This window comes from Chamaea fasciata, unplaced genomic scaffold (genome assembly GCF_029207755.1).
Source record: "Chamaea fasciata isolate MVZ Bird 193981 ecotype frontalis unplaced genomic scaffold, bChaFas1.0.hap1 SCAF_8, whole genome shotgun sequence".
Classification (NCBI taxonomy): Eukaryota; Metazoa; Chordata; class Aves; order Passeriformes; family Sylviidae; genus Chamaea; species Chamaea fasciata.
Window position 1 is genome coordinate 8,406,656 of NW_027094093.1, and position 24,040 is coordinate 8,430,695.

Consider the following 24,040-nt stretch of genomic DNA (forward strand, 5'->3'; position numbering starts at 1 on the left):
CCCAAAGTAGCTAATACCTTCTGTACGCATAAGCGGACTTGACAAGTAACTTCTTTTGCAAGTTGCAGTTCATAAGTTCATATTACCTTACTGTATTTACTAAGTCTTTGTATTAATATTTCAAGACATGTAGCTAATGCAGAAGATGGTCCTTCATCCTTCTAACTTGTACAAAGTTTTCATTAGGCAAATAACTGCTTTCCTAGTATATAGTTCCTTAAAAACTGCTTTTCATTCTAAATGGCAGACTTGTCATAGACCTAGAGTATCCCAGTGGGAGCTATGGATGGACAGCTAATAGCTTGATCTGTACCAGAACAACCTCTTTGGTATAGGTAACTTAAGCATTGCAGTGCCCACCTTCAAATATTGACCAGTCTGTGAGAGACATGTCATAAACCCTCACTTCAACTGCTCAGGAAAAGCACAAAGCCCACTGCTGTATATCTACGAGGTGAGGTAATATCTGTATTGATTTGGTTTTAACAGTTGCCCTCAGGTACAGAAGTCCAGAATAGCCCCAAAACATGCATGAATACAAGCTTTGCTTACTTTTCCAATTGCTGGGTGTCTAAATAAGTCATACAATATGAGAAGACGTGTCAAAAGGTACCATACCGAATCTGTTAACACCGAAAGTTGTGATTTTCAGAGGGTCAAGGTACAGAATGTTACATATACAGTGTGTGTGCAGTTGCATATGTATGTTCATAGACATGACTTGAGTTCAACAAATATAATGTCAAAAATTTGACTCTGTGCCATTTGTTTCAGGCAGTTATTTGGCAGAAGACCAGGGTATCAGATCACAAAATGGCCTGTATGTCAGTTCTGGGAACAGCCGTTATGAGCAGTATGGTACCTTTTCAACACTGCTGCGAATATCCTGAGGTGAGTTTAAACTTCCTTCTCCCAAATTCGCTTCAGGTCTGTCAACAAAGAGAGCTGAGGAATATTCAAGAAGAAGGAGACTTCAAAAAAGAAGATGCATCTCCAGATTGACATCTGATTAATGCGTTTGATTCTATTACTGTCCTCCGTAAAATTAATTGGTTTGGTGATTGAAAATCCACTCCAAGAATCATCTCATCAGGACTCATGTGGCACTGATCAGATGGCAGTAAAAACAGTTGTGATGACAAATGCAGAATTGCTGATTGCTCAGAGCTGTCTTAGTTGGGATTCCTGGCCCACAGGCAGGTTGTGCTTTGATTAATATCTAAGCATTTAGATGGTTCTCATCTTGATGGCCCTTAGCCTTGTATTCTAAATAGTATCCCTTCAATTTCAGTGGGGGCACCTGAACAGTGAAAGAAGCACTTACTTAGAAGAGCAGGTTATGCAGATTTCCACCACATATTTCAACAAAAGACTTTCTAGTTCTGAAGAAATTCTGTGTGCTTGGCTTCTTTTGCCACTTCTGAAAATGAGGGAATTCCCCATGATACCCTGCTTTGTCTAGTGTTTTCAAAAATGTTTTACTCTGCTTCCATTTTTATTGGAAAAAGGGGAATCTTAAAGGGGAGTCTTGCTACCTTGGAGCCTTCTAAGCTGAATTTTCCTGTATCACATAGTAATAAACCTTGACAGGATGAGATGAATCACTGTAAATCACAATGGCTCTTAGACACAGCTTACCAATGCTGCATTCAGCACGGTGCTTAATAATATTATTCAGACTTTAAAGTCTCACTGTTCATATCTACAGCTTAATAATAGCATTATTCAGACTTAAATGTTGAATTTGCCAGAATGCTTTTATGCATGCAGTAGAATGAGGGGGAGAAAAGCAAAGTCACTTTTTGTACTTTACAAAGTTTTACTTGTTTATGTCTGAACAGAACATCCAGAGCTATTCTTACCTGAATGTAGCTTGGATGTGCCCCCAGGATAAGTGCAGGGGGCTCCAAAGGGAAGATAAGGGGGTGTTTAGAAGGGACTAGCTTGGAGGAGGCACTTAAGTTCTCACATTACTTCTCTGCTATATCGTGAGGCATCCATATTCCTTGAATAGAAGTTGGGGAACATTCCATCTCTCTCTCTGTCTCTAAATAGTGTGTAAAATACCATGTGCATCATTTATAGGTGTATGAGCGATCCATGCATAACGTCGATGTTCAGAAACTGTGGGCATTTCTAAACTAGGCAGCCAAACACTACGAAGTGACAGAGTTAAGTTGCCTGTGTAATCATTTTTTCCTCCCTTGTGTGCAGGTATTGGAACAGGTCTTTATGGGCAAGGCATGAACTCTTTCCTATTCAGTCTTGTGTCTCATTTGCTATACAGACCAGAGAGTAGTTCTTCAATTCTTTTAACTCCTGTTTGTTCATTGTGTAGCTTCGTGCTCCTCTGCTGCAAAGTCTACTCTGAAGACAAAACTAATCTTGCTCTTCCTTACTGCAGAGTTAAAATTTCTTCAGCAAGTCATCAGGGCTTTTAAAGACTGGCCTTCTTGAAAGCATCTCCATTTTAAGCACTGAGTGAAACAGGAACACATTTCAGATTAATTTTGAAGCTTGCAAACTTAGGAGCTATTTGTAAAATAAAAAGAAAATCAAGAAAATAAATAACTGACACAACTTTCTACAAGTACAAGACAGTGTTTACACTTTTCGGATCCCCAGTCTTGTAAATGGATAGATTTATTTGGGCTGAAAACTTTCACACAGGAAATTTTCCTAGTGGCTTCTTTTCTTATGAAGGGTAAGTTTAGCAGCTACATGTGCCACTGGGAGAAAGATAAGTTTAAAAGAAAGGCATTCTGCTGTCCACCCATCACAGATATATTTTAATGCATATATAAGCAGTGTTTTTTATTAAAGTATTAATTTTGAAAACAGTTGATCTAGAATGAAATCAATGTTTCATCAATATTTTCCAGTCTCTGTTCTTTTGTCTTCATACTTCATATACTTTCATATATGAAAATTCTATTAAGACTAGTATTATAGGTAACTTTTAATGAGCATACTGATATTCTTCATGGCTGTAAATAGTAACAGCAGTCAGCCATTTCTAAATCTGGCAACTTGTTAAATGGGTTATTTAGAAACTTTCAGTTTTGCTTTAATGTTTTCTGTATATAAAAATATTGTTTGAAGTGAAAGACTTGTACAAGTATTTGTGAATTAGAAAAAGAGCTTGAAGCGTAGAGGAGGAATATTGAGGGAGGATGTGCTAAAGTTGCAGAATAAAATCTAGAAGTGCTGCATGTTGTTTTCTGATAATCATCCAACAGATACTTGACACCTCTTTAATTTGACCAGTGGTGTTTGGTTCTGTGCGACGTTGCTGACCAGAACACGCCAGCTTTAGCACAGAATGCTTGGTACAAGGTCAGGAGGGAATAAGGGAGCACATGAGCAGATAACTGCGTGACGTAGATGAATGGGAAGGGTAGGCCAAATCCCATGGATCTTAAATTCCATTTCAAATGCATGATAATTTGGATTTTAGTAAATACCAGGGGTTCTTCCAAAAGCAGAGCTTATGAGGACTCATTTCTGTGTTCAGTGATCCACCCTGCTACCAGAACATTCTCCAGACTTACTCATATCTCCATCCTCATGCTGCCCCAATGTTCTTTCACCTGTTAGTTTGGGCAGGTGGTGGAGGGCAGTGTGTAGGGCAGGATGTGGGCTGCCCAGGATGTCAGTTCTTGCATTCTGCTGGTTCCTGGCTTTTGAAAAGTTACAATTGCCTTTTCTTTAGTAAGGTCATTATCTTGAGGCTGTTCTCTTCAAACAGCTGTCAGTTATCACAGGAATTGTGGAAACATGTCTTTAGGATTTCTGTTTCTTTATCAGATTGTTTTGAAATCTATCCAGCAGTTTCAAAGTTGCTCAGTGGGGGAGAGGGGGAAGAGATGGGACGAGCAGCATGAGTCATCGACCTTATTTTGACCTGGAGAACCTGTTAAAGAATCTTAACAGAAAAACCTTAAAACTTGGAGTTCATGTTAGGTACACAAATCATGTGCTGTTTCCAAGGCTCCCTGGCAGTGCTCTGCTCACAGGTTCTGCTGCAGCCTGTGAATCGTGGGTGCTCAGCACTCTTGAGAGTCAGATGATTTGGATACAGGTGGCGTAGGTAAATTTAGGTGCCCTGAATAAATGCCCTATGACAGGCTATTTAAGGTGCTCTGTACGTAGAAAGGGAGGGATTGTGTGTTTAGGGCTTTCCCTTTAGGGGTGGTTCACTGGTGCCCTGGCCAGGTTGAGCAGCACTCGGTGCCTTTGGCTTGGACAGGGCTTTTACATTGGCAACCCCACAGTCAGCAAGCCAAGAGCTGCTGGCCTGGCTCTCCACAGCCTCAGCTCCAGGCAGCATCCTGCTGCAACCACCAGTCCAAATGGGAAATATGTCAATAAACTGATCAAGGGAAATAGATACAAACCCATCTTTATCAACCTCTTTTTTTTTTTCCCTCTAACTGCCTTTATCGTGTATATTGTAACTGTCAAGAAGCAGTGCATGCATTTGAATGACTTGGACTCCTGTACAGTTTTGTTTTACTATCTCACTTCTATAAAAAATGTTTGGGGTTCTTTAACAGACTGTATTTGCACTGTATTTGTTTTATCATTGCAGATAAATCTTTCTGGATTTCTCCCAAAAGCTGAGTCAGACAATTCTTTGACAAGCCTTTCAAGTTCAGAAAGGAGTTTCATTTTTATAAATAATCGTCCAGTTCTTCAGAAGGAAATACTGAAGGTAATATCCTCTAGCTTTTAATTCAAGGAATAGAAATGTGATTTCTTTGAGGACAGAGACACCTAAGCAATCTACAAGCAATCTTTTTTCCCCCCCATTAAATAATTAAGAGTATTACAGGTGAAAACACTAGCATTTACAACAGAAAGCCCTTCCAGAAGTCTGGCACTGCTGGTGCTTCAGTTCTATTCTATTTGCTGCAGTCAGACCACAGAGCTGGAAGTTGTGTTTTTGGCTGTTTAACAAAATTCATTCAGATGCTCTATGCTTGACACCAGAATAGTTGATTCTTTGTATTAGCCTGTAGAAATCAGTATTAGTCTGTGCAATTTCCCATAAGGGAACTTGATGTAGTTTCTTGTAAGAGAATTCTTCTGTAAAAAAGTTTTGATTTTGTCCACCTTCCAGCTGTGGGCTTATCAAGCAAATACCCATGCTTTCCCTTTAAATTTGTGTGTGCATTGGGTAGAAATGAAAGTGATAGTGCAGCAGCATTGGCTACAGCTAGGCATTGTGTAGGCAGAATTTGATACTCTTAGGTTTCTCTCACTGCTGAACCTTGCAGCACTTCACTTGGAGCAGCCTTGCTGTCCTAATCCTTGTCATCACCAGGGAAGAAAATCATGCTCATGCCAAAGTGTTCCTGCAGGTTTTAAAGTGGGCACAACCGTTGTTCTCAATTGGCAGGCAAAGCTTTGTAGATGTAAACCCTGAACTTATGTTGGGTTAAATGCTGAACTTAAATGCTGAGTAAGGGTAATCCATCTCCATGCATTATTTGATGTGCCTGGCTCTTCAGGGAGTTCAGAGCTTAGCTTGAATCCCATGACAGAGATGATTCCTTAATGAGAGCAGGGAAGCCTGGATTCAAGGTGGGATTCAGCATACAAAGTAAAAATACAGTGCCCTGCATGGAGAATTGGTTATATATCACTTCTACCTCCATGCTATGAGGGCATGGAAACTGCCAAGAACTGCCCTTTGGGTGATTATTTTGGCATACATGTATATGAGGACCTTTTAAGCATTTCTTTAACTTGAAAAACCAACCAAACCAGCAAACAAGTTATGCTTTTAAAATGTCACACTTTGTTTCTCTGGACTTTTGTCTATTTTATTGCCTTCACTGATGTCTCTTTATTAAATCATTTTATTGCCTTCATTGATGTCTCTTTATTAAATCAATCTCTAGTTAATTCGACAATACTACAGTCAGGTGACACAAAAGGACTGTACTCGTTTATATCCTGTTTTCTTTTTGAGTATTACTGTACCTGCCTCTGCTGTGGATGTGAATATAACACCTGATAAAACACAAGTTTTGCTGCATGATAAGGTAATTAAGGTTTTACTCTGTTCTTGGGTTGTCAGTCTTTATATAAGCATAATAAGGGCCTTGGGACTACCAGAATGTTCAAACATTAACACTGTCACTGGGTTTGGGGGGTTTTTTTAGTTACATGACAGCTTGACTTTGTCAGAGCACTGTTTTGATCAAAAAGTACTGAACAGGCTGACTGGGGGATTCTTCAAATTTAGTTTCCCAGTTCATTTAAAATATTTTGATGCTGTCAGATATATGCATGTACCACCTTGGTTTCAAATGGCTTTACAGTGAGAGAAGCTAAGTGGAATTGCTATGTGGCCATGTATAAATCTCATGCTTAACTTCATATTTAAACCAAGTAATTACTATTTAAACACCACCATTAAGGTGAGGACGGGCAGGAGGGGAGTTGATTCCTCATCAAAGCACTATTTTGTCGTTATGTGTATAGATTATTAATGACATCAATTAAGTGCCACAGAAATTAGAAAGGTTGCATTGGTGGTTATCAGTGTGTTTATTCAACGTCAATATAGGTAGTCATGCCAGTATGTTAATCCTCTTCTTCATAAAAACCTGTATTTGTCTGTGTTAATCTGTAAATGTACTGCATGTTAAGGGTCACTTCTATGAAAATTAATACAGCATTTTTACATTTGATCTGGTTTTCCTTTGGCATTAGAAAAAGGGTTGGAGATCGTTTTCCCTCTCTTTTTTTTTTCTTTTTTAAATTTATTTTTATTTTTTAGGGGTTTGGGTTTTTTATCTTGCTCATTTCCATCACTTGGTGCAAAGTTGATTTGGAAACATGCACCATAAAAGCACCTACACAAGCACACTCACACGAAATTGGATGTTGCTGGTGCACCTGTTTTGGCTGTAAACTCTTAACTCCATATTAGGTAGGAATAACTGTACCTGATACTGGTTTAAGAAGTCAAAACCCTGTTATAAAGAAAGCGTTTAATTGGTTTTGTGATATCAGAGTAAACTAGTGAAGCCAGAATACATGTCACAAAATATTTGAAGCTGGAAGTGTCCAGTTCAGAGTCTTTTGGAATGTGCAAACAGCTGAAGTGCAATAATCTGCCCAGATTTGTCTAAAAATCATTCCAAATAAGAGCACTTTCCATATTGTTCTATATTCTTGGTATCTGGCAGTCACATTTTCAGGTGCACTTGTGTGTGTATATTTTCTTCCTTTTTTTTTTTTTTTCCAGGAATCTGTCTTACTTGCAGTTGAAAATGTGTTGAAATCACTGTATGGGCCACTACCTGCTGCAGTCCCTGGTGAAAGTAATAAAACAGATGTTACCTCAGAAGACATGTTTGTTCACAGAACAGACCAAACAGATGTGGCTGTTAATGAAATGGGGCCATCTGGAAATGATGAGCTACATGCTCATACTTCATTCCTTTCACTCAGCAGTGATGTGCAAAACTGTCAAGCAGGAGAAAACGCTGAGATCTGCTTAAATCATCAGACATTTAGTGGTGATAATGTACGGAGTCTCCTGGACAAAAGAGAGGTTTCTAGGAGTGATGCCTTTCCAGACAGTTCCTTGAATTTATTGCCTGAGGAGGAACAGAATGGACAGAATATGGCTGATATTCAAAGTAATAGTGTTCCTGTGGACCCTGAGTCTAAAAAAGCCAGTGAGCATCTGTTGAGTTCTGATAATACTGACAAAATAGATAAAAACAAAGCCTTAGTCCCTAAGGACTTACCTGAAATCTCTGCTGACAGCTGGAGTATGGGAAGTGCATTTAAAGACAGTCGGGGAGACAAGCTGGAACCTGTTAAAATCTTGATTCCTGAAGCTGGAGGGACAACTAAAAAGCAAAATGAATACACAGGTGAAAAAAGCAGTGATTCACAAAGCTCAAATCAAAGCATAAAGAAAAAAAATGTGATAAGTGAAAAATTTGGACATGTGACAGCTTACGACTTAATTAATAGCAGAATAATAAAGAAACCAAAGTCTGCGTTTGAAATTTTCACACATGAATGTCGTCCAAAATTGATAAATGAGAATCCAAAGACCAGCATGAATGACATCCTGCTGACAATTGAAGAGCAGTGGAAGAATTTGAATGAAGAGGAAAAACAGAAGTAAGTTCAGGCTGTGTCTTGCTTCTGAATCTGGACGCTACCGAAGAGTCGCTTGTAATGAATTTTAAAAATTGTAACGTTTCAGTTGTTTATGAAATAATAGATAATGATTTTTGTCTTCTCAAGATCAGAATCAGTATCGTTGGTGTGTTTTGCTGTGTGCAGTTGTGCACTGCTGATTGGAATTACTCATTTTGCCATTGTGCTCTGCAGCAGTTAGATTGGGGACAGCAGTAGTTCTGCTGAATAGTTATTTAAGAGAACAGGCAAGAAAGTGACTGTTTAAATCCTACAAACTTCTAGGGGCAGCCCTTACTCTATCACTCCCAATGCAGTGTCCTTGAAAACCAGCCTGGTGATGGATGAGGCACTGTAGAGTTCTTCAGAGGTTTTTCAATTTTTATGACTATGAAGTGAGAATTCTCTTTTAGGAACTTTGGTACTCGAACATTGGATAAATTCCATTCCTCTCAATTTCCTTTGTATCCCAACCTAGGCTACCTCAGAATTTTATTTGCAAAACCCAATCAAATGATACAAGGAATTCCTTTTCCCCTAAGCAGCTATTCCAGTGCTGGTTCAGTAACTGTAGCACAATCTAAATTTTAATCTGCTTCAAACAAGATCAAGTCTCTTTCTGGGTTACAATCATAATAGCTAATTCCGTATTTTTCTAAAATGAATTGTCGCTGAGTTTTTGAAATCCATCTGCAAGAAAAAGAAGTATTTCAATAAGACATCTGCATTGTTCTGAATGTCAGCTATGTCAGAGTTAAACTTTTCACCTAGCTTCTGGTTTACCTAATTTAAAGTTTACTATGCAAGCAACATGCCATGGTCACAAACCCATACATGTGAGAAAGTGTTTTGTCCATCTCTGCATAAGCAGAAATATTAATGTAATAGTAGAAATCTACTCCAATTATATTCATGCTTTTAATGAAATGAAACAAAAGGTTCTGCCAGCTGTTTCAGAAAATTTTAATTTGCTCTGCTTTAGCTTTTGAGATTTCATGGTTGCTTTCCTGGCACAACTGTTATGTTAAAGAGTGTGCCTACAGATTAACTTTGCATTAGTTCAGGAAGGTGACCTCTCTGGTAATCAAGTTTTCCTTATATGTAGGATTGAATGCAATACATTATACACAGTATATATGTATTTTTTCCTTATATGTAGGATTGAATCCCATGGCTGTTGAAGGAAATGAAGAATTCACCACTAGTTGTATCTACAGATACCACCTTTGGTTTACCTTTCCACATTTATGATCTTTAAATTGCCTCAGAGCATAGCAAATAGGAATTGAAACACAGACATATAAAATAGAAACACAGACAACTTTTCCTGCAGAGCAGCAATCCAGAAGGACTTGTGGCAGAGAACATAAGTCTTGCCTCCAGGTACTCTGGGTAAATTGGGCCACCTAGAGGTAACAACAAATGTAAATACATCAGGGCAGCTGAGTGCCACAGCTCTACTTCGTGCATCCTTGCTGGCAAAACCCCACAGTTCCTGGGCTCCAGTCCTCCATCCTTCTGTGACAAAGTCCTGCCTTGTGCAATGGGTGCGCATGGTTTCAGCATCTCTGTTTCTCTCTGTGGCCCCTCCATCAGGTCTAAATCAATTTAAATCCCTTTCGGGAGTAGTACAAGCACCAGATGTCTCATAGTGACACAGGATGGCCTTTTCAAAACAAGCCAGCGTTTATTACACAACCGGAATGTCAAATGTTACGGTCTTTAGGTTATAATAGAGGAGGAGAGCTCCGTGCATGTCCATGCTGGCAGCACCACATATCCCCCTGCTTTGCAAAGGATTTCATTCTTTGCACTCACTCAGCTCTTACTTAATACAGCTTGCATGTGTTTCTGGCCTTAGTGTTCCCTGCATATCAGGCTCAGGTAGGAGTGGGTGAAATCCCTCCAAGTGCCATAAACAGTGGCAGGAGTAGTTACCCTGAAGGTGTAGGAAAGGTTCAAAGTTACGCATGTTGTCATGGGACTAACAAATCACCTTGTCAGCACTCTGCAGTAAATCTTCGTGAGTAGATTTGTACCTTGGGAGAAACATTTTCAGGTAGCATGGTCTTTGCTGTCAGTGTTTGCAACAAATACTCAAATTCAGATTATTTGTCTTATAGGGGCTAAGAGATATGTATTAAAAGGGCTTTTTAATACGCTGGTTATTTTGGTTTGGTTTATGTTACAGGAGGGAAAGAATATATCATGGGTCCATTTTTCTAGTTAAACTAAAGCTGCCTTTGAAACTAGTCTTCATTCCAGTCTTCCACTCTCTGCTTAGATCCAGTTTTGAAAATTTTCTTGACTTCAGGTTTTGTAGCATCAGAAAAAGATCCTGAATTTGCAGTGTTAATTCACAAGGCAGAGAAACACTGTTCTTGTAGCACTTGTTGATTGTATGTCCTCTGTGGAAGGATTTTGAGAAAGGCAAAGGTGTTCCCCCATGGTTTGTAAATCTGCAGTTTTTCTTTGCGTCTGGGCAAATCACTGATACTGATGTATGTGAATTTGAAAGATGCTCACAATAAAGGTTTGTAGGACTAGAATTGTTTTTGTGGTAGCCTAAACTGACAGGCATGTTGGACTTAGTTTGGAAATGCTTTCGTTTTGGATTATCAGTGATCACTGAAGGCTCAGTTCTCTTACACTTAAGTGTTTCTGCATCACAGTTAAGTCTAGTCAAAACGAAGTATTTATTGATCTGGTCAAAGCTGTAAATGAATTTGGGATTAAAAAAAATTCTGTTCAAGTGATTTCATCCATTCATTTTAAAAGGAGCAGATGTTTTTTATCTTAATGTTTGCTCCATATTTTCTAGGACGTGATTTATTGCAAGAAACTATTTAAGCTGACTTTTTTAGTTAACTAAATATTGGTACCATATGTGAATGCTAGCACATCATAATTAATTGCAAATGGTGACCCTTGTGTTGACCTTAATTTTCCAGCGTGCATACACATAATTGAATCAAACTGTTCCAGCAAGTAGCAATAAATAAATATGACCAGCTAAAAGACTTATTTCCAATACTAACATATGATAGTACTACTTTTTTTTTGGTTTTGTTTTAATTGAAGATTAGACTGGTTTGAATTACCTTGTAGAATTCAGAATATCAAATAAGGGCATAAAGAGGGAGTTCAACAAATCAAACCCTTTGCTTTCAGAAAAATAAAATTCATATGCAGTAGACAAGCCTAAACCTGGGACCTATAAAAGTTTGGTTGTCTCCCTGACATTTATAAACTCATTAAGAATCCATTCATGTTGTAGAGGTTTAATATGTAGTAATGTTTTAACCATTTAGACAGCATTTAGGAGCAGTTTTTTATTGACTGTTTTTGAAAAATGTAAGACTGATTATTGCTTACAGAATTCTGTGATAATCACAGACACTCTGTATTCTTACACTTTATGTGGCTAATTTTAGGCCATTTGAAATCAAATACGCTTTTATTAAGTAAGACCTGGGGCTTGGGAGATTATTCAAGCTCTAAAATCCTGCCAGCCCAATGGCCTCCCCTGGAAGGCTGTAGAGCTCTAGAAGCTTAAATTACTTTGTGAATTGAGGTGGGTGTGCCTGTGACAAAAAACTCCTTCTAAAACACTGTATTTGATTGCAAATTAAACAAGGGACTGAGGTGAAAAGAACCTTGCTGTAGATCTTTATATGATGCTCTCTATTCCTTACAGTAATAGGTCCTCCCCTTTACAGTAACTGAGATTTTGCTGGCTGTCTTGATGAAGGAAAGTTTCCAGCTTTTGTTCAAGGTGTCATGTGATAAAGGCACAGTCCCCGTCTCCATCGCAGTGAGCAGCATATTGATGTGGGTACTTGAATGGACCATGGTGTGATTCTTGGTTGAAATGGTTACCTTTCCTTCTGCTTTAGTGTCTTAGGGGTTGAGGTCTGGAGCTTTTTTATCTGCTGATGTTACTGGTTTGTTTTCTCCTTCCAGTTATGAAATAAAAGCCACTAAGGACCAGGAACGGTACAACAGAGAGGTCAAGAAAGCCAATGCGCAGCCAATGCACCGACCAGCAAAGGAGGCAGACAAACACAAACCCAGGCTAAAGAGTTCTGCATCTGACCAGCAGAAGCTTGACAAGATATTTCATGACCAGATTGAAAAGAAGGGGAAACTGGAACAGCCTCTGAAAATTGTGACAGTGCCCTTTTCTCTGAGTTCCTGTAGACGTCACCTTCAGAGACAAGAGAGAAATGTTTCAGATGAGCACGAGCTTTTCCTGATCCGTCGTCAGAGTTTTCCTGATGTCTGGATACTTGCTACTGAAAAAAATGTAAAGCTGATGAATCCATACAGATTGGAAGAGGCCCTGCTCTGTAAGAGGTTATTGGTGAACCATAAGCTTCCAGTAGAGAAACTGGACAATCCAGTTGTGTTAACAGACAGGTATAGTACTATTGAGCAAAAATGTGCATGTCACTTGGAACATCATTTGAAAATTATTTACAGAAAACCCTGGCAGGGCCCTGTTTGCTAATGCAGTGCTTATTTGTGCACTCATCTATTAAAACAGATTTTTGGGTTTTATACTTTGATCTTGAAGTAATGAGCACACTTGGTCTTATTCTAGTTGAAATAAGTATAATTTTTGACCAGTTTCATTAGTAGTGCAGCAAATATAAATTTCCTTCTTCAGAAGAAAATCAAATGCTCCACATTTTCATAACTTCACTGTAGCTGACTTTACTCCAAGAATTGGGAAATGGCTGATGGAATTATTATTACTGTATGCCTAAGTTTAGTCCCTCACTGAGATAAGTGAATAGTTCTCATTTTGTTTCTTTAAACTAATTGCTTTTCCAAAATACTTTTAAAAATCTTCATCACTCCTTATCACTTGCTGCCTTTTTCAGTGGTTTTTGCACACTTGTAATTTTCACATGAGGGATGTTGATTTTTAACACCTTGGGGTTGGTTTTTTTTTCCAGTCTTATTGGTGGTTCTCAGTATATGGCTGCTCTTTATAAAATGCAGAAGAATTACCAGAGTTTCCATGGATCAGGTTATTTGTCGGATCCAAGGCTTGTAGCAAATGGATTCCAGATAAAAGTGATAGAAGGTATGATGGATTTAAAATCTATTAGTTGTGCTGGAGCATGTTTCCTCTTTAATTTAATTCCTGTTTATTTCCTATTCCTGTTTAACGATTTAAATTATTATTAATGTGGATCATGTTATTCTGCATCACCTTGTCTTTTAAAGCACTAGCATTCTGCTCTCCCTAACACTGAGATTTTATTTCTTGGCAAAGAATGCAATGTTCCACACAGAATACTGAGTAATGGAAACTGATGACTGAACAGAAAACTTTAATAGTATTTCAAAGAATGCTCTGAAATCCATGTTTTCCTTACTTCTTTCTTCTTTTCTCAAAATGCTCAATGTCCATATCCTTAATTCCCATTCTGACATAATTTAGATTAAACTAAGAATTCCTTAGCCCAGGTAGGTGCTTTAGCTGACTACTCCTGTACTGCTGAGCAGTTGAGGAGCTTCTGTAAGGAGCTGGATCCTGGTTAGTGTTGTACTTTTCTATTAAAATTGTAACCTAGAGCCCAAAGGCGCCAGCAAAGAGATGGTCAAAGGATCACCACACCTGTTCTCAGAGTTTGATCTGAACATATTTTGAAGGAGGGTACTTCTCAGTGTTTTACTATAGTCTCTGTTGATCACAGAATAAACGCATTTCATATAAGATTCTTTTACTTTATCAAGAGAGCTCAAATGTTTTACCATCTTTCAGAAGAATGATTTCTAGGGTTGTGTTGGAAATACAGGGGTGACCCAGTGTTGGTTCTGCAGATCACAATTTCTATAGCAGAATTCTAAGAAAAGCAAACGTCTTTGGGGGTAGCACCTAGCTGACAGCTCAGAGAAAAGATTGGCCATAAGAGCTGTTAGAAATGCTATAGCTTCATGTGTTACAGATCCCCACATATGTACAGTGATGACAGATGTACTGTAACATATGGGATCTTTTAAGGGTAGGTACAAAAAGGGGAAATAGACCAACTCCTTCAGTCAGAGGCTGGCTCTTGTGAAGTCAGAGCTTTCCTTACTAAATCATGCACAGCAAAGACTGACTAAATCTCTACATATATACCAACACCTTAGTAGAAGAGGTGTTGGTAATAATCATGATAATAATCATGGAGTGAATGATTAGGCAAGTAAAGCATGTACTGTAAGAGGCAGCTCTTACATGGTTTATTCAGACAAGTAGATCAAAAGCTATGGGAGGTCTATGATATGTCCCTAGGCAAATATGGAAAGAGGGATTGTGACTTAGCAGTTTTGCTCACCAACTTTTCTTTTTTTTACCTCCTGATATTCTAAGTTTGCTCAAAATCTAATTAATGTAAACTAGATGTGAATAAATTGAATGTGAAAATTTGAAGACAATTCGTTTTTCATCCTGCGTGAAGAGTTTACTTTCTAGTTTATTTCTAAGCAATAAAAGAGAGTTGTTGGCCAATCTTGTAGTACTGCAGATGTGTCATGGCTTAACCCCAGACAGCAGCTCAGCCTCACACAGCCACTCATTCACTCCCCACTCAGCAGGATGGGGAAGAGAATTTGAAGGGTAAAAGTGAGAAAACTTGTGGGTTGGCTTATAAATACAGTTTAACAGGTAAAGCAAAAGTTGTGTACAGAAATGAAACAAAAAAAAAAAAAAAAAGGAATTAATTCACTGCTTCCCTTGGGCAAGCAGGTGTTCAGCTATTCCCAGAAAAGCTGGGCTCCATCCCATGTAATGTTGATATGGGAGGACAAACATCTTCACAGCACCCCACTTCTTTCTCCTTCCCCCATCTCTATGTGCTGAGCTTGATGCCACGTCGTCAGGAATGTCCCTTTGGTCAGCTGGGGTCAGCTGCCCAGCTGTGTCCCCTCCCAGCTTGTGTGCACCCCCAGCCTCCTCACTGGTGGGGTGGAGGGAGGAGCAGAAAGGGCCTTGGTGCTGTGTAAGCCCTGCTCAGCTGCAACAAAAACTTCCCTGTATAACCAACACTGTTTCCTGCACAAATCCAAAACAGCCCCATACTAGTTACTGTGAACAAAATTGGCTGCCTTAGCCAAAACTAAATGGGAAACTACTTCTAAGACAGCTTGGTTGGTTGAAGACCAGTATTGTAACACTATAATGGCAAAAGACTTGACACAGTAACTGGGAAGTAGTCCTCCCATCCTGTGTTCCTAAGATGTAAATTTAAGAAAATGAAATCTCGAAGAAACTGTTCTCGTTTGGTTTACAGTTAGTGAAAGTGCTTTGTAGCACTCTGGAGGTTGATGAACCATAGGAGTAGCCCAGTAAAGAATGGCAATCTAATTCAGTCCTTTATCCCACTCTTCTATTTTAACTACTTGAGTGAAAAGTTAATAACATCTGAGTCTTGTCAGTCATGTTTATAAGCTTCTGCTGATGACATTATAGCAGTTACGGCCTCTTTTATTAAAAGAGCATACCACTGCAGATGAAGGTAGAAATATCAGCAACCAAATGGAATTTCTCCTAGCTTTTTTCCAACTGACCCAAGGATTTCTACATTATCAGTTTCTCTTCTATTTCTTAAACTTGTCCCTGAAATACAGTATCTTCTGCAAATACTTATTAGAGTTGATTTTTAGACACGGGTATTAATTCTTAACATTCCTAATGTGTCCTTCTCTGGGAATTTCACTATGAAGTTTAGGGTTAATTAATTCATAGGTTCTTGTATAATCTTTACAGAAAGGGACCTGCATACTCAGGAGACCTGAGTATTCTGTAGGATTTCTCAGCTCTGAGAGAACCAGTTTGTTTGGTAAAACATCTTTCACAATCCATTATAGAAGCATTACTTTTTTTCACTGTCTGTATTTAGTGTCTGGTTTTGTGGGGTTTTTGAAATTCAGACACATCCTGAAAGGGGCATTCTGATGTTTTTGAACTAAAATTTCCTTCAGAAAAGTTTTGTTTCTTCAGGATATATTGTTAATTTTTTGGGCCAGAGGTTCCTACTTTGCCTGGTGGATGATAAAGTCACAGATCACTGTGGAGAGGGCCTAGAATGGAAATGTGCTGTTACCACATGGTAACTGGAGAGTTTCTCCTTAGCAGCATCCATAGGAGCGCACCAGAACCCCATTCTCTGTGCACATGACCTTTGTAACTAATTTTTTCCTAAATTTTTTGGATTAATTGGATCAGTCCTAGTGTTTGCTGTTTCTCAGCTGAACTGAACTATCAGCTCTCTCTGTCAGGGTCTGCTGCAGCACATTCAGAAGTCTGTGCTTTCCTCTGGGCCTTCAGCCTTGATATGGTCATAACAGATATTCCTTTCTGACTGCTGATTGATTTCTCGTTAATAGACACTTATTAGCACTTGTTAATATGCATGACTTCCTTTTTCATCCTAAATGAAGAGTTTTATTTTCTGTAGTAGAAAGTTTACTTTTTCTGACAGAGAGATCTCTTCCGTCGCAAGCAAATTTGTTGATTGATTGGTTGAGTGATTGATTTCTTAAGATTTTAATTTCAACATGCAAGTGGTATTTCTGGTAATTTCTTCTTGCAAAATTACCTTTACAGCAAGCCTTTCTGTTGATCCATGCAAATGAGTCTGTGATGCCATCACTAGCTCTAAGATACCTCCCGAAACAAGAGCAAAGAAAATTTTGCTGCTCCAATTGGACATTCAGCAGTTTTAGTCGTAGAAGAGGCTTTCCTTGACCCATGGTGGTATCTGAAGAGGACTGTCAGTCTAGTAGGTTGCACTGATTATTTGTTTAAATCTCTACAGATATTCTTCTACCAAAGAAGAAGAGAAGAATCCAGAGTATTGCTGCTTATTACCATATATTAGGTCTACTCATAGCACCCAGACACTAATTTGGAACACTGGACCTCTTGCCTCTTACCTAATGGGGTATTGTGCACCCCATTAGGACAGTTTCCCAGATGACTTTAACCATTTAAATTTAAATTTAGGACCATAGATTTATTCCTTATTTCCTTGTGGTGTTGGGGTGTTTTACAGTACTGACTGCTTATTTATTAAAAAAAACCCTGAGCAACTGCCTTAATGTGCATGGTGACTGGTGATTCCTGTGTTGCGTTAGGCTTGCATCTCACTGATCTTTTTTAAAAATGCTTCTTTGCAGTTCAGAATCTTAGCTTCTGGCAACTTGTGGCACCGAGAGGCTTTTAATGAAGATTTTCATTCTTATGGTTCCTTACTTGAAAAACAGCCTATCCATGAAGTATTAATTTTTCCTTATGTGGATGACGTTAGGGGCAGTGTCATTCGCAGGATAAAAAATGAGTCATGCATTAATCTTCGGATTGATACTCAGAAACTGAATCTTATTCTCTTGCAGCACTTGGAATTCATAGAAGTATAACTCTGTTCTTTAATGGCCAATACCTTTTAGCTAGTGGGGTGGTTCTGAGCTTTATTTACTCTCATAATTTACCAGGAGTCTTCCTCACAGGCCTTGTTCTGAACCCCACTGCACCACGTGACACTAGATACACTACTCCTAGTAGGTTTTTGAAAGGTCTAATTAGCAGATTTTTTTCCTGACAAGAACTCAGTTCCACATGGAGTTTTGTTCTTGTTCTGCCATTTTGGTGGGAAAACTGCTTAAACATCTGTATTTTCACAAATTCACCTTTGGATGTTAATTTTTGCAAGAGTGTGGGAGTTGTAGGCCCTTACTTGCCTATTGTTTCATTTGAGGATAAGTCTGCCTTTTGAATGTGTTCTTGCTAGAAGACAGAAAGGTACTCTACCTTTACACTCTTCAGAGACTCTATATGACTACAGACGAAGTTGTTCCAAGTATCCTAGGTTTTGGAAGTGCCCCATCTGCTTCATATTTTTGGTAGATCTTTGTATTGTCTCCCTGTTTAATTGCTCACCAGTCTAAGGAGTTTTCAACTAGATTTTTCTCTGGATAGCTCACAGTGAAAAACATGTTGTGAAATAGCCAAGAAAACACTTCTTGCTGTCAGTGTGTCAGTTAGGCAAAATCAATGGTCTCTTTGTGGAATGTGCCAGTTGTTGTAATTTGCCAAGCTGTGACGCTGAGCTCCAGTCTGTCTTCCACTGCCCTCCCACCCCCTCATGTTCTGGCCTTACTGAGGCTTCAAGTGATGCTACCTTTGGGAGAGCAGTCTGTTTGCTTTTACTTAATAAAGCAAATTACTTAATACTCGGTGTTCTGGGACCTGCCAGGCATTTGTTTGCTCACAGTGACCCCTACGTGCAGGGAACATTTCAAGAAGTAAGATGGATTACTTTCTGTCCAGTTCTTCTTAAGATGTGTTTATTATATGTGCCTTCACTGCACATCTGTCTGTTTGCCTTTGGGAAAGGCCTAGAGAGAGATGGGAATTCTTGGCTGGAGAGGAACTGAGACCAAGGAACACACCTTAGCTGGTATTGTGTCAATGCTGGATCTTGGGCCATGCTCCAAGACAGGCTTTCAGGGTAGAATTGTCTGCCTCATGTAGTCAACAGGAGTGTGTACACAGAATGTGCTTATAAGGCCTCAAAGAGCAGTAATAGATAAATAACCCTTTGTTCTTGGTGATATAAACTGCCTCGGCTCTTGTAACCCACCAGTGGAAAACCAATTTAATTTCAGTTTGATTTTGAACATAGACTGGGAGATAGGCAGTGTTACAGTGTCGCCTAATCTAGGTGGCAGGTGGAAAGGAGCAGTTTTTCCTGGCCATCAAGAAGGAGTTATCCAAAGAGGATTGTAAATACTTTGTTTGGAAGGAGAAAGGGGAAATTTGTAACTATGAGAAATCCACATTTTTACTCATTTGAAACCTAGTTTATTTGTTCATGGAAATAACTTTCCTTGGAAGTTGCAAAGTATTACAGAGAAACTACCATGGCAACTGTTTGAGGACTGCTGTTTGAATACTCAAAAATCTTAATTATATTTTTTCAAAAATTTACAAGTACACTGAGGCTCGGACATCTGCTTATATCATCAAGTGTTGCCAGTATCAGAGTTCCTGCAGAGACTTGCAGATTAATACTTGTTAATCACATGTAACTGGGCTACTTTGCAGTTTAAAGAAAGTTAGAGAAAAGGAGAATGGCACACGAACAAATACCAATGAAATAGACCTCCCTTAGCCAGGGTTTGTACTGTTTGTACTTATGTTAAACTCTCTCAAGCCCACTTTGACTTTCAGATGAAAGAGGAAAATGGTGAAGTCAAATCTGGCTGCCAAAATTTGCAGCTGGAACAATGGCTATTGGTGAAGCTGAAGAGTATATGAGGAAATATGAGGAAATGTTTTGCAAATCCAGAACCTCACTGTCAGAAAATTTTAAAAGGAAGTACAGGAAATGCAAGTTTTTAAATGGAATATCTAAATATTTGAAGCTTAAAAAATTTTGTGTCCTGTCTTTGGTAGCAAATAGAGGGGTAATTATTGAAATAGACTAAGTTCTAATTTTAGAGAGAAAGCAGCATAATCAAATGGTCTGGAAGAGTTCCTCAAATCTAATCTGTAATTAAATCAAAAATAGAACAAAAATTAAGAGAAAAGAGCTGAAGGAGATTTTAAAGAGAGACTTTATCTTTTCCTCCTGTCCCTTACTAACAGGCTTGCCCATGGAGAAATATTAACGTAGTACATCATCTTTTCTCACCTTTATATCTGGCAAAGTTTCATATAATTTAACATTTTGCTTTAAGCTGAATCGGAACACAGGTTTACAGTATCCTATAAAAATATCTCTCTGCTTGCTGGCCACAATTAGGGAAAGGCAGCTTGAAAAAGAGAAAGAAGACAAGGCTGGGTGAAAAATGAAATAAAGTTTCACATGTAAAGCAGTGTTTAGTGCATAGCTGGAAGAAGGTTATGTCAGTTTTGAGGGGAGAAGGGATGAGGGGCAGTTCCCTATTTCCACTGGTCAAAGTATCTCATGCCATGAAGCTTAAAAAGGCCCAAGAACATTATTTACCCAGTGACACATCCATATTTAGGAAAAGTTTCAACCTGCACAGTTACCCTCTTCATCTGTGCTCTTATTTAATGACTGCCAAATAAACAGTGCCTGGGCATGGATAACACAGCTTCATTCTAACAGTTAATGAAAGTACATTTTGCTGACTTACGCTGCATATAGATTTTCTCTCACTTCTGAAATATCTCATGTTGTTGTTTGGATTAGGAACAGGAATTATCTCTTTGACAGTTTGTTAGTGTAATCTACCTTGAAGCCATCTATTTGTCTCCAGTTCTTTTGACTTTACAAAAACCATTTTGGCTTGAGCTGAAGGTGATGTATCCTACCTGGAGCCATTACTTGGGAGTGGATTTATTTTCATTAGTAATTCAATTTCTCTATGCTATCTGTGTCAAAGCTTGTACCTTTTAGGCTTGTAGTGGAGGAAGAGGGAACGTAGCTGTGCAGGTTTGGCTGAGGTTTCTGTGCACCCAACAGGAATGACAGGATAGTCTGAAGGACCAAATGAGAATATGTGACCACCAGAGAACTTCTGACCACCAGAGAATTTGCTTCTAACTGGGAGTGGAAAAAAAGTTGCTGTACAGGAACAACTTTAATCAGTCTTTTTTCCTGTAATGTGGATCAGAAGGGAAATCATAAAGACCTCAATGCTTGAATAATGAAATGCTCAATAGAAAGGCTGTTTAATTTTTATGAATCATTCCTACTCAGAGTGTAACCTGCTCCAGCAATGATACCATGTGAATGATAATAGGAAGTCAGTCACAGAGCCTCCAGTTTTATGGGTTTGAGTTTTTCCTCAGATGTGGCAGGAGAAAAAACTGCTTTTTATTTCAGTAGAATCCGAATTTGTTATGATAACATTTGAACTCTACAGATGTTTAAACCAGTTACATAGGAAATAGTGCCAACACTGTTTTAAGGTTTTTTTATTGCTAGCTTCAACTTTAATTTTATGTATGTTTAATTAAAGTCACAGAAGCTTTAATTAAAGCTGTGCTCAAGACTGGGAATGCTGCAAATGTTTTAAGCATTAAACAGTGCCAGCTAGGATTTGGATTAATGTAAGCTGAGACATTTGTGATGTGAATAAACACACATCATCATAATGAAACATTGTGCAAATAAATGCTTTTCATTCCAAGGGAGGAACAAAAAAGTTTCCTAATTGTATTGGACTAAAGTACTAAATGACTTTGCATCAGTTTAATTTTCTGTGAATTGTTAGAGAATAGAAATTAAAGCAGTGCATGAATTACTGTTTTGTTTTTGTATTTTCAGGTGTTTCGGCTACAGAAAGTCATCTGGAAATAGAAGGGATGGCAAATTGTCTGCCATATTATGGAATTTCTGATTTGAAAGAAATTCTGCATGCAGTAGTTAACAGAAATGCAAAGGAAGTATATGAATGTAGGCCTCTCAAAGTGATTAATTACTTGGAGGTGAGAAAGAAGCTTTCTTTTAGTATTAGCCAGCTAAACTTGCAATAAATCATGAAACAGCTTGAAAATTGTTCTTCACCTTTGTGTTTTAATTAATTTCGTTGTGTTCTAAACAGGAGTTATTCTTGGGAAAGAGAGTATCATATCCTCTTTGAGTTGTGTATTCCTTACCAAAATACTTCCATCAGATATGCCCAAAAGTAGTTACCTGGTGTGATTTAACACATGCCAAAAGCTGAAGTTCACCAAGTGTTTCCTCTGTAAGGCACTTCTCAGACTAGAAAGGCATTTCTCCATGTTAGGATACCAAACTGCCACAGAATGGCAATGACTCATGTTAATATTTTCTGTGCCAATAAATAAATTGTCCATCCAGTGACAATAATGGCCTGAAGTTTCAGAGACAACTAGTAGATGTGGTACTACTTAAAGGTGGAGTAACCAGCAGTAGTAATCACTTCTTGTCCAGCTGTTTCACTAATGCTCTCTAACACCAATTCCCTTCAAAAAGGTTACCAAAATACATGTAAAGTCTCTTCTTATTTGAGCATTTATAACATGCCTCCCTGAATGTGGTTACTTCAAACTGGGACCTAGGCGCATGCTTGCAAAGGGTATGTGTTTTATCTTTTAAGCATTATTACACAAATCTTTCCCTGTCTTTTGGGAGTAGTAAGCTGTCTTTGTAGCAAGTGATTCTGTTATGTACTACTGAACCATTCTCTTGCACTAAGAAGCTTAAAGAAGGGATAAGTTCAGTGTTGAGACAGGAATGGTTTGTAAAAAACCCCAGACAGCTATAAAAACTGTTCTTTAGAAATAAGCACTGAATTTTTTGACTGTTCTGGGAGTTAAATACTGGAAATGCCATTCACTTTCATGTTCAGAATCACGACTTTAACCATTTGTTTCATGTTGGAGTGTGCAGCATGTCTGTAGCTTTTGCTGCAGCTTCTGCATCGATAGATGCAGGGTAATGGTTGAAAAAGCAGCTTCCCAGAGTATAAAACAGTCCACAGTGATCTTTTCCCACTTGGAGGAGTGGGAGAAAATCTCAGACAAAGAAAATGAGATGATTTAGATTAAATCATTATGAATGGTGCACAGGTTTGTGCAGCATGAAAGGAGGTCGTGTGCCACATACATTTCTGTCTAGGCAACATGACATAAGTACAGTAGAGAAAGCCATGGCAGGAGGGCCCATCTTGGAGAAGGAAACAAAACTTCTTTTTGAAGTTCCTTAGTTCTTTGAGGGTGAGTGCTTTAGCAGTCACTTCTTTCTAATGTGCATTGGATGCAATAGACCATAGTAAATACAAGTAATTCTATGAAGTTTTGCTGTAGTATTTTTCACATTTTAATTACTGACTGCTTGAATTAATTTATGGTACTTCTAAAGTTTGTGGGGTGAAATGTGTCATGTGAACCGGTAAACATGTACAGCCGATGCTGGTGACAACAGGAAATAAGAAACACAAAGCATCTTGTAAAAGTAGGCTAAAAGAGTGCAGACATAACCAGGGGGCTGTGTGTGCATGCCTCCATTGTAGAAATGTCATGAACTGACCAGTAAGATATGTTTAAAGTTATATTTAGATTTCTGAGATTTGGAATATTTAGCAGCAGAAAAGGATGACCTTTAAAGCAGTGAGTGCTTAATTCCTGCTTTCTGGTAGCCCCAGGCTAATGTGCTAAAAAGTGATACTTTAAAACTATTGGGGTTTTGGTTTTGTTTTTTCTTTCCACAGGGAGAAGCAGTACGTTTAGCTCGGCAGCTGCCCTTACATTTGTCAAAAGAAGATGTGCAAAACACAATTTACAGGATGAAGCAACAGCTTGGAAAGGAAAATAAAGGCTGTGTTCATGGTCGTCCTTTTTTTCATCACTTAACAGATATTCCAGAAGTTGACAAGCACAACTCCATGGAAATTATTCAGTAAATGGAACATTTTGTTTGGGGTCATACTTCTCTTGCCTAATTTTGATCACTACTCTGTAATTTCAGTATGTTTTGTGCAAAGCTTATCTATAATGAGTTTTCATTGTTACGTGTTCACCTCCTAAAGACTTTATTTAAATAAAAATGCTACTTGAAAACTTTAAATAAATACTGTAGAAAAACAACTCACCACTATTTTTTAAAAAAGATTTTATTAAAGGAATGTTCTCAACTGGTTTCCTCCTTCTCTTATTGCTGCAGGTTTAAGAAATACCAGTATGTCAGAATTTATTAGATGTGAAGTGGTTAGAAGTTGCTTTCAACAGAGCATGGCAAAGTTTATTATACTAAGGATATCAGCTGTTAATTTTCAAAGGAATGCCAGATAGCTGTAAGTATTTAAATATGGCATTGCCATATGCAGTTATTATAGTTAGAGTCGTTGTTGTATTTCTATTTGAAAATTCTTA

General features: G+C 38.4%; 1 protein-coding gene across 1 annotated transcript in view; it reads left to right on the plus strand.

Moving 5' to 3' along the window:
• Positions 1-23,755, plus strand: part of PMS1 (PMS1 homolog 1, mismatch repair system component) — a 43,967-nt gene extending 20,212 nt beyond the window's left edge. The window contains exons 6-13 of the mRNA XM_066189564.1: positions 775-891; positions 4,592-4,714; positions 5,907-6,050; positions 7,262-8,154; positions 12,136-12,591; positions 13,134-13,264; positions 21,471-21,631; positions 23,380-23,755. Coding sequence (XP_066045661.1) covers positions 775-891; positions 4,592-4,714; positions 5,907-6,050; positions 7,262-8,154; positions 12,136-12,591; positions 13,134-13,264; positions 21,471-21,631; positions 23,380-23,571 — 2,217 coding nt within the window. The 3' untranslated portion in view covers positions 23,572-23,755. The remainder of the gene's footprint in view (positions 1-774; positions 892-4,591; positions 4,715-5,906; positions 6,051-7,261; positions 8,155-12,135; positions 12,592-13,133; positions 13,265-21,470; positions 21,632-23,379) is intronic.
• Positions 23,756-24,040: the final 285 nt, after the last annotated feature.